At 37.8% G+C, this 10,007-nt stretch overlaps 1 protein-coding gene across 5 annotated transcripts in view; it reads left to right on the forward strand.

The window, feature by feature from the left end:
- The window catches only part of GOLGA4 (golgin A4), a 113,204-nt gene that overhangs the window by 34,189 nt on the left and 69,008 nt on the right, over positions 1-10,007 (forward strand). For all 5 annotated transcript variants that reach the window (XM_032270177.1, XM_032270157.1, XM_032270162.1 and 2 more), the window contains 3 exons: positions 2,359-2,406; positions 5,525-5,581; positions 9,734-9,832. In XM_032270177.1, coding sequence (XP_032126068.1) covers positions 2,359-2,406; positions 5,525-5,581; positions 9,734-9,832 — 204 coding nt within the window. The remainder of the gene's footprint in view (positions 1-2,358; positions 2,407-5,524; positions 5,582-9,733; positions 9,833-10,007) is intronic.

Consider the following 10,007-nt stretch of genomic DNA (forward strand, 5'->3'; position numbering starts at 1 on the left):
GGCACGCGCCACCATGCCCAGCTAATTTTTTGTATTTTTAGTAGAGACGGGGTTTCACCATGTTGACCAGGATGGTCTCGATCTCTTGACCTCGTGGTCCACACACCTCGGCCTCCCAAATTGCTGGGATTACAGGCGTGAGCCACTGCGCCCAGCCTATTTTTAAATTTCTACCAAAGTTAATAATGGTTGTGAATCTTTTTGTCTGTTAATTCACTAACTTAACCATGGCTTTTAACTTGGGAAGCTGGGGTTGTAGTATACGTAATATTTAAGTATGCTAGATACTGTGTATTTTATCTTTACTTGTTGTTGTTGTTTTTGAGACAGGGTCTCACCTTGTTGCCCAGGCTAGAGTGCAGTGGCTTGAACACGGCTCATTGCAGCTTCAACTTCCCAGTATTAAGCGATCCTCCAGCCTCATCCCCCTCAAATAGCTGGGACTCCCTGTACACACTACCACACCCAGCTAATTTTTGTCTTTTTAGTAGAGATGGGGTTTCACCATGTTGGCCAGGCTGGTCTTGAACTCCTGACCTCGTGATCCGCCTGCCTTAGCCTCCCAAAGTGCTGAGATTATAGGCATGAGCCACTGCACCTGACTGTGAACATCATTTTTCTTTCTGGGGCCAGGTGCAGTAGCTGACACCTGTGATCCCAGCACTTTGGGAGGCTGAGGTGGGTGGATCACCTGAGGTGGGGAGTTGGAGACCAGTGTGACCAACATGGTGAAACCCCATTTCTACTAAAAATACAAAATTAGCCAGGCATGGTGGTGGGCGCTTGTATTCCCAGCTACTCAGGAGGCTGAGGCAGGAGAATCACTTGAATCTGGGAGGCGGTAAGCTGAGATTGTGCCATTGCATTCCAGCCTGGGCAACAAGAGTGAAACTCCCTCTCAAAATAATAATAATAATAATAATAGTAATAATAATAATAATAATAATAATTGGAGAGTCCTGGTCTTAGGCAAAATTTTATTTTTTATATTCTTTGTTGCTAGATGCACCTTTCATTGCTGCTTTTTTTTCTTTTGAGACTCCTTCACCCAGGTTGGAGTGCAGTGGTGTGATCACAGCTCACCTTGTAGCCTCGATTTCCCAGGCTTAGGTGAGTCTCCCACCTCAGTCTCCTGAGTAGCTGGGACTAACAGGCAAGCACTACCGTGCCTGGCTAGTTTTTTGTATTTTTGGTAGAGGTGGGGTTTTGGCATTTTGCCCAGGCTGGTCTAGAACTCTTGGACTCAAACAGTCCTCTCGTCTTGGCCTCCCAAAGTGCTGGGATTACAGGTGTAAGCCAGCATGCCTCGCCTTATTGCTGCCTGTCTTTTGAATCAGGATATCACTAGTGGCATTTGGGACACACAGCAGCCTTCCAAGGTAAATGGCAAAACTTGAATAGGGGATGCTTCCTCTTAAACCTGAAGCCTGTCTCTTTAGCACTTCCAGAGTAGGGTCCAAAGAATTCATTGGAGCCATGTGCTTAGCCTTCAGATGAATACTTTTTTTTTTTTTTTTTTTTTTAATTATAATAGAGATGAGGTCTCACTGAATTGTTCAGGCTGGTCTCCAACGCCTGGGCTCAAGTGATCCTTCCACCTTGGTCTCCCAAAATTTTGGGATTGCAGGCATGAGCTACTGCACCCAGCCAGATGAGTAATATTATGTAACTTATGGGCTAAAAAGATTTGTTAATCCATAATTTCATCAGGGTGTGCTAGAATGTTTAAATATCCTATTTTAAATGGTTAAATGACTTGAATTACCAGTTTTCTTCTTGTTGATTATGAGTTTCTTTGTTCAGATTTTTGCAGAGCTGTAGTCACAGATCCTATAACCAGAAGGAGCTTTTAGAAATCAATTACGTGGTCCATTATAGCCCAAAGCAGAAAAATCACCTGGTGAGCTCATTGAGACATAGTTTCCTGTCTCTCCACACCCTTCACCCAAGTCTCATTCACTTAGTTTGGGGTGGGGCCCAAGAATTTCTGTTTCAAACAAACTTGCAGGTGATGATGTTACTGATTTAGTCTGTGACTATTTAGTTTGTCAGTACTTCAGTAGCATCCTGACCTTAGGGAAGTTGGCTTGAATCCCCACCTGTGAATTAGGTACTAAAATTTAGAGGTGTATCTGTAAGGTGAAGTCATATGGAGATTTAATGTCTTATTGTCACGCTTACATTTTATTTTTTAAAAATGTATTTCGCATGTTAGTTTTGACTGTTATGCATCTAATTGGGTTATCCTATAAAGGACTCTTATTTATTTTTTACTTTTATAAAGAGATTTTTTAGTGGAGTTTAGAATAATTAATTGCATTTATTTAGGAATAACTAATGTTGATGACTATATTTTAGCTTGTTACAGCTTATCAGATGCTTCAGAGAGAGAAGAAAAAACTACAAGTAAGTGATTCTGTATTATTGAGTCATAATTTTTAAATTAGAAAATATCTTACATAGTTAGATACTTTCTAATTTAAAAATAAAAATATTTTTAAGCCTTCCTTTTAAATAATTCTGCATATGAACAAAGTATTACGCTTGTTTTACTGTTATTGGAGGTTTTGATGAAGAGAAAGTGCATGAGATCCTAGAGATTTTACCTCTGCTAAGGATGAACTTCCTTGAGTTACAGATCTCTGCAGCGTTTAAGAAGTTTGGATTTACAGCATTCCTCTCCCAAGCATGTTTTCTAGTGTCTAAGTCTACAGGTTGCTTCCTTGTTTTAGTAGTAAAGACATATCTAATCTACGTTTTTCCTTCTACATTATAAATACCTGAAGACATCTGTTTCTTACCACTATATCAGGGTCCAAATGCAATCATCCTCTCTCCTATAGTAACTATTTCCTGAGGCTGCTGCTTGTGAAGCTTTTGATTAAGTATGTAGGGATAAGAAGCTATTACATTCTAGGTGACTCACCTTGGCCCCACTGTGTCATCCCATTTGCTTGTGTTTCTATGAATTATCTATGGAAATTTCCCACCAGGTTTCCAGGTGATAATTCATACATCAGAGCTAAGGAGAATTTTCCATTCCAGTTCATATGGTGCCCTCAGTTTGCTGTGTTTTAAAATAAAAGTCTTATTTTTAAAGTAAAAATTATTTCAAACATCTTAGCATTTTTTGTTCTAATTAAAGAAGCTAATTAGATACATAATCAAAAAGTGATTTTGTAAAGTCAGTAATTTCCTCATGTACATTAGTTTCGAATAATTACTGTGCCATAAATGTTAACTCCATTAAGTACAACGTTAAATTTCCTGCTTTGGTCTAGAACGTAAGCAGTTCAAAGTGGTAACACTAGTTATTTATTGTTAATTCAATGTTCTAATTGCCCATAGTACATAGGAAATATGGTGATTGCAAATAGAGTTTTTAGTTTATTTGATAATGTTTTCTTTCTTTTTTCTTTGACATGTAGTCTTGCTCTGTCACCCAGGCTGGAGTGCAGTGGCGTAATCTCAGCCTACTGCAACCTCCGCCTGGCAGGCTCAAGTGATTCTCCTGCCTCAGCCTCCCAAGTAGCTAGGATTACAGGTGTCCATCACCATGCCTGGCTAATTTTTGTATTTTTAGTAGAGACGGGATTTCACCATGTTGGCTAGATTGTTCTTGAACTCTGACTTCAAGTGATCCGCCCACCTCTGCCTCCCAAAGTGCTGGAATTACAGATGTGCACCAGTGCACTTGGACTAATGTTTTCTGAAACATGAGGCCCATTGAAGTGGGACATAATTCTCACTTAACCCACTGTGCTATTAATATTTCATCAATTCATTCTCAAAAGATTAACTTATTCTTAAGTTCTTTGAGTATCTTGTTTGTGTTTCTTTTGTGAATTGTCTATGGATTTTTATTTTTAGTTATACATACATAATTGTGACACTAAGTGGCAGTAGAGAATTGTAGTTTCATAGTTCCAAATTTCAATAGTGTTAAAAGATAAAAGCCATTGCTTTGCTCTCTTTTCTACAGTGTATATATGCCCATGTGTGCATGCCTAGAAACTTTTTTTTTTTTTTTTTGAGATGGAATCTTGCTCTGTAGCCCAGGCTGGAGTTCAATAGTGCGATCTCTGCTCACTGCAACCTCTGCCTCCCAGGTCCTGGTTCAAGCAATTCTCCCACCTCAGCCTCCCAGGTAGCTGGGATTACAGGCATGTGCCAACATGCCCAGCTAACTTTTGTATTTTTTAGTAGAGACGGGGTTTCAGCCATGTTGGCCAGTCTGATCTTGAACTCCTGAGCTCGTGATCCGCCTACCTCGGCCTCCCAAAGTTTTGGGATTACAGGCATGAACCACTGTGCCCAGCCTAGAAACCTTTTAAAACAGGCAAATATCTTTTCAATAGATCCAATGAAATTAAAATCGTAGGTACTGCCAACACTCTTACCTATGCTGCTTGTATTAGATAACATTTATTGAGCTGTTTGTGTGCCAGACGTTTTGGTATATTTAGTTCTAGCCCCTTTCCTGTGAAGAAACTGAGGGAGAATGGCTTGTTCATTGTTGTACAGCTTGTAAGAGATGCGGGGAGAGCTGGGATCTTTCTGCCTGAAGTTAGGCTGGAGAGCATGTACTGCACTACAGTTTTTCATCATTCTCAGCATGGCATCTTCCTGCATGAAAAATTTTGTGTTTGAAACTGAACAAAGAAAACCTGTGTTCATGGCTTTTTGGGGGACAGTAATTTTTATTTTTGTTTTATTCACTTACACGTCCCCACAATACAATTCAGTCATACTCCCTTGGTCATAAGTAAACCATTTGCCTGTCTGTATCCCTTTGTTTTGATTGTTAGTCCACAGAAACCAGTGAAGCTCCAGATTACCCTATTCCTTTACCCTGTATTTATGTTGTAGAGGAATATATGGTTACTTTGTTTCCATAGGCCATAACTTTCCAAGTTTAATTTCCTTTGCTAGAGAAAAGCACCTTCCTTACCCCACCCTAGGAAAGGGTGAATAATTTCATCTCTCAATATTACTCTTTTAGCTTCTTGATTTTGTTTTTTAAATATATGGTTACTAATTTAGCCATCTAACGTTCTTGTGAATTTTTCTGGATTTTTTTTTTTTTTTTTTTAATATAGACAGTTATTTTGTTTCTAAGCCACAAAAACCTTTAGAACAGACTGGTAATTGCTGTGTTCTACACGGTATAGGTTACAATGAAATAAATTGCAATTGGAATTTGGAAAAATTTTTAGGTTAACAGACAGTAAAATTGACTTTTTGATTGGTTTACATGTCTGTGCATTTTAACAAATGTATAGATTTTGAACCACTGCCACTGCCAGGATGCAGAATAGTTCTATAACATCATGATCTAACTTTGAAGAGATTTTTTAATATGGTCACATCTTTAACATTTTAGTATTGTCCTCTGTCTTCAAGTTATTTTTGGATAAACAGTTGTAATATTTTAAAAGTAATTATTTTTGACTTGCTTTGCATTTATTATGTCATACAGTTAGCTGTTTAACCAGCTTTTTTTTTTTCCCCCTTTCAACTAAAGGGTATATTAAGTCAGAGTCAGGATAAATCACTTCGGAGAATTGCAGAATTAAGAGAGGTAAGTTTCGGTGATGAGTACTTTGAAAACAGTTATTAAATCTCGTATTTATCATGACTGTTGTATGTGCCAGGGTAGTTTCATATGCACTCTTTTGTTTCTCCTGCTTTACATTAATAGAAAGAAGGTGATTTTAGCAGTTAAAAGCACCTTTGCTTTTGCTAGAGGGATGAACAATACGGCATTTCTACCCAAAAGATTTTTCTGTTAAGCTAATATCTTTTTGCTTAATATTTCATTTTTACTTGTCTTGTATTTTGGGAATAAATGAAAAGTGTTAATGATAGGTATCTTGTATTTCTGGTAAGAAATTAAATGCCCATATTTTATACAGTTGATGGTTAGATATACATAGTAACGGAGAGCAGGCATGTTTAAAATTCAGAGAGTGTACAGTAGAGGTTAGGCACCAGGTTTTGAGGCCTAAAACCTGGTAAATCCTGGAGACAGGAATACCTCTTTATAATGTTATTATATCTGGAAACACAGGAATATTGTGTTTGTTGCTTTTTTTCCTTCCTACTGCTCAGCTGTTTTCTGCTAGGAGCCCTTGTCTGTGGGAGCTGTCCTCAAGAAAATACAGCTGAATGGGAACCACATCTCCTTTATTCATAAATGAGTAAACACCCATGTGATTGCCGGCTATTAGTAAAGATAGGCCTCCTCTCCATTCTCTAATTTAAATTATAGAACCAGCATTCCCTGGCAATATCAAATGGGGAAAGAAAAAGAACTAGCTTGGCTAGCAGGCCCCAGCCTTACTCATCTACTCAGTTGTAGGTGTTGAGGGACTTGGAAAAATGTGAGACAGACTTGGCTGAAAAGCATGCCTTGTCATGCTTGTCTGTAGTAAAATGCATGTATGTTGTCCTTTCAAAGAAGGTTGAGCTATGTGAATACTCTGGATGCTGCCAATTAGATTTGCAACTCTACCTAAATTTTTTGGGAGCTGGTGAAATGTTGGGGGCAAAGACAAGGTAAGGGAATAGGGAACTAAAGGATGTATTTTAACTTTCTTGTCTAAATCCAAAATTTTATGCAGTAATTTTACCTTCCTCTATTAGGAAATATTAATACTTATCAGAGTCACAGATTGATGAATTTCTTGTTTTTAATCCACCCACCTGTGTTAGTTTTCTATTGCCGCTGCAAGAAATTACCACCAACACAAATTTATTGTCTTGGAAGTTTGACAAAAGCCTCACTGGGCTAAAACACTGTCAAAATAGTGTATAGGTATCAGGGAGAGGGAGAAGGGGAAATGATTAAAAGATGCTGCCCTTGTATCCAAGGCATTCTTATCTAGATGAGAAAATGAAAACATGCAAAATCTGAAAACTGTAGTGTAAATTGAGGTTTTTTTGTTTGTTTGTTTTTTGTTTTGGTGGGCGGTTAGGATTGCTATGTAACAGTTGAGCATGGAAGGTTGTAGGTCGTAGGAAATTATTTGGAAGAAATGAATTTTAGCTGAGCGCGTTGGCTCACGCCTGTAATCCTAGCACTTTGGGAGGCTGAGGTGGGTGGATCACCTGAGGTCAGGAGTTCAAGACCAGCCTGGCCATCATGGTGAAATCTCATCTTTGAAAAAAAAAAAAAAGAATTTTAAAGAAAGTAGAGGAAGCACCTTGCTGTTAAGTAGATGTGCAACAGTTCTAAGCAAAAGAATTGGACTTTGCGAAATCCAAAAAGTGCTTTCCAGATTGTTAGATTTTATGGACTGAAAAATTACCTTCCACTTCCTTCCAGAAGTAGAGGAGAAGAGAATTGTCATAGGGCTACTAAGTGTTGTATTTCTGAGTCAAGACATCAGGAATAAGCAGCCAAATTCTCTTATTGCCATTATTTCATTAAAGAGGTTGTTTTAGTACCAAAACAATTAGGAAGGACATATTCCCAAGATAAAGTAACAGTTAACTTAAGTGAAAGAAATTTAGATCTAAGAAAATCTCTCCACATTGGCTTTTGTTTCTTATTTCACTATGGATCTCTGAAAACTGTATTCAGGACATGACCATCATTTGGAGACTACTGCTGTGGGAATGTCAAGTCAAGAGACATTTATGAGAGGAAAAGTAAAAAATGTGCTCAGAGATGTCGGGGAATTTGTGGGTGTTGGGCAGAATAGAGGACACTTACAAGGTTCCAGATGGTGCCTCAATGTTTTGCTCGGGCAATTCTCAGTGTTTTGAGAAATAAGTTTGAAACATTATAAAAAGAGGGAGTTGCTTATAAGTCTTTTAAAATATTGTTAGAGGAAAATTATTTTGGCAAATGTGTGAGGGATGGATTAAATCAGAGGAGGACTTGAGGTGAGAAGTCTGTCTAGAAGGCTGTTGAAGGAAACTGACTATCACAGGCTTGCCCAACCTACAGCCCATGGCTTGCATGCAGCCCAGGATGGCTTTGAATGTGGCCTAGCACAAATTTGTAAACTTTCTAAAAACATTATGAGATTTTTTTGTCTGATTTTTTTTTTTTAAAGCTTATCAGTTATTGTTAGTGTATTTTATATGTGGCCCAAGACAATTCTTTTTCTTCCAGTGTGGCGTAGGGAAGCTGAAAGATTGGACATCCGTGATTTAAAGTTTTAGAGACCTGGGCTGTGGTTATAGTTGTGGTAAAAGATAGGATCTAAACATTCTAGAAAAAGTAATAAAAAATTGATTATATGCAGGGATTAACAAAGATAAGTAAAACGTGACTTTGAATATTTTGAGTTTAGGGAACTAGTGAAGTGTATGAATCCCACAACAATAAAGGGCTATCTAATACTTCCATGTGCTAATCTCTAGCATGCTAAGGGAGAAATACAGAAGACACGAGATTGAACCCAGAGGGCTAGAAGGAATGAATGAAGGGCAAAGAGGAAACTGTAATTGACAGGAATGTAACCAGGAGCCTTAAAGCCATGGTCAGCAGCTATAGCTGAGAAAAGCTTCCATAGGTGATTTTGTCATTGAATGAATATCATAGAGTGTTCTTAGAAAAACCTAGTTGATACAACCTACTACATACCTAGCAGTATTGTATAGTTTATTGTTCCTAGGCTGTAAGCCTATACAGCATGTTACTGCACTCAATTCTGTCGCCATTTGTAAGACAGTAGTAAGTAGTTGTATATTCAAGTCTATCTAAACATAGATAAAGTACAGTAAAAATACGTTATTATAATCTTATGAAACCACCGTCATCTATATGGTCCGTCATTTTCCAGAACATTGTTACATGGCATGTGACTATACCTAGAATGAGGGGGTAATTATTGGTGGCTGGTATTGCAGAGAGATAGAAATCAGTGGATTTGGTTAGGAAGATTCATTAATGACCCAAAGAAAGCAGCATTTTAACCAATTTCAGGAGCTAGAAATTTCATTTTACAGATGAGAAAGCGTTTGGTTTTGACTATCAGACACTCATATATTGAGAAGAGAAAGACTCTACTAGCTATCTGTGTGGTATATAATATTTTCGTTTTAGATCAAATGAATATAACATAACACAAGTAGTAAGAGTCTCAAAGTAAAGTTTTACTTTTATCTTGAGTAATTTTTTTTTTTGAGCCCAAGCCTCACTTTGTCACCCAGGCTGGAGTACAGTGGCATGCTCTCAACTCATTGCAACCTCTGCGTCCAGGTTTCAAACAATTCTCCTGCCTCAGCTTCCCAACTAGTTTGGGCTACAGATGCCTGCCACAATGCCCGGCTCATTTTTGTATGTTTATTAGAGATGAGGTTTCACCATGTTGGCCAGGCTGGTCTCAAACTCCAGACCTCAAGTGATCCCACCCACCCCCCGCCCCCCGATCATGGGCTCCCAAAGTACTGGGATTACAGTTGTGAGCCACCACACCCGGCCTGTCTTAAGTGGTTACTTATTTTCTCCGCATTATTATCAATTGAGCCATCGTTACAGCTCCAGAAGGTATACTTTTTTCTTCTTGGATCTTCATATTCTTTATGGAATGAAATTATTTTTTGATGCGAATGTTTTAAATAATGTTAATGTTTTAAATGCTGATTATTCTCTAATTATTGTTGCTGATACCTTAAGGGAAATGGAAACCTGTATTCAACAGGGTTTTAAACTTTGAAAACTTTTTAAATATTTTTTGTCTTATACTGAAAAGTACTTGTAAAACATTTTATGTTTTAGGAGCTCCAGATGGACCAGCAGGCAAAGAAACATCTCCAAGAGGAGTTTGATGCATCTTTAGAGGAGAAAGATCAGTATATTAGTGTTCTCCAAACTCAGGTAAAAGAATCAAAGAAAAAGTGTGAAATTTTTTGGATAAAGAAAAATAGAGGCATTTTGATTATCTGCAAGGTTCCTGGTGTTTTTTTCTTTTTAAGACCTATTTTTAAAACTCTTTGCTTTCTTCAAATTTTTAATTTTTTTTTTTTTTTTTTTTTTTTTTTTTTTTTTTTTT

Source organism: Sapajus apella, unplaced genomic scaffold, assembly GCF_009761245.1.
Source record: "Sapajus apella isolate SASKATOON/1434 unplaced genomic scaffold, GSC_monkey_1.0 scaffold4, whole genome shotgun sequence".
Lineage (NCBI taxonomy): Eukaryota > Metazoa > Chordata > Mammalia > Primates > Cebidae > Sapajus > Sapajus apella.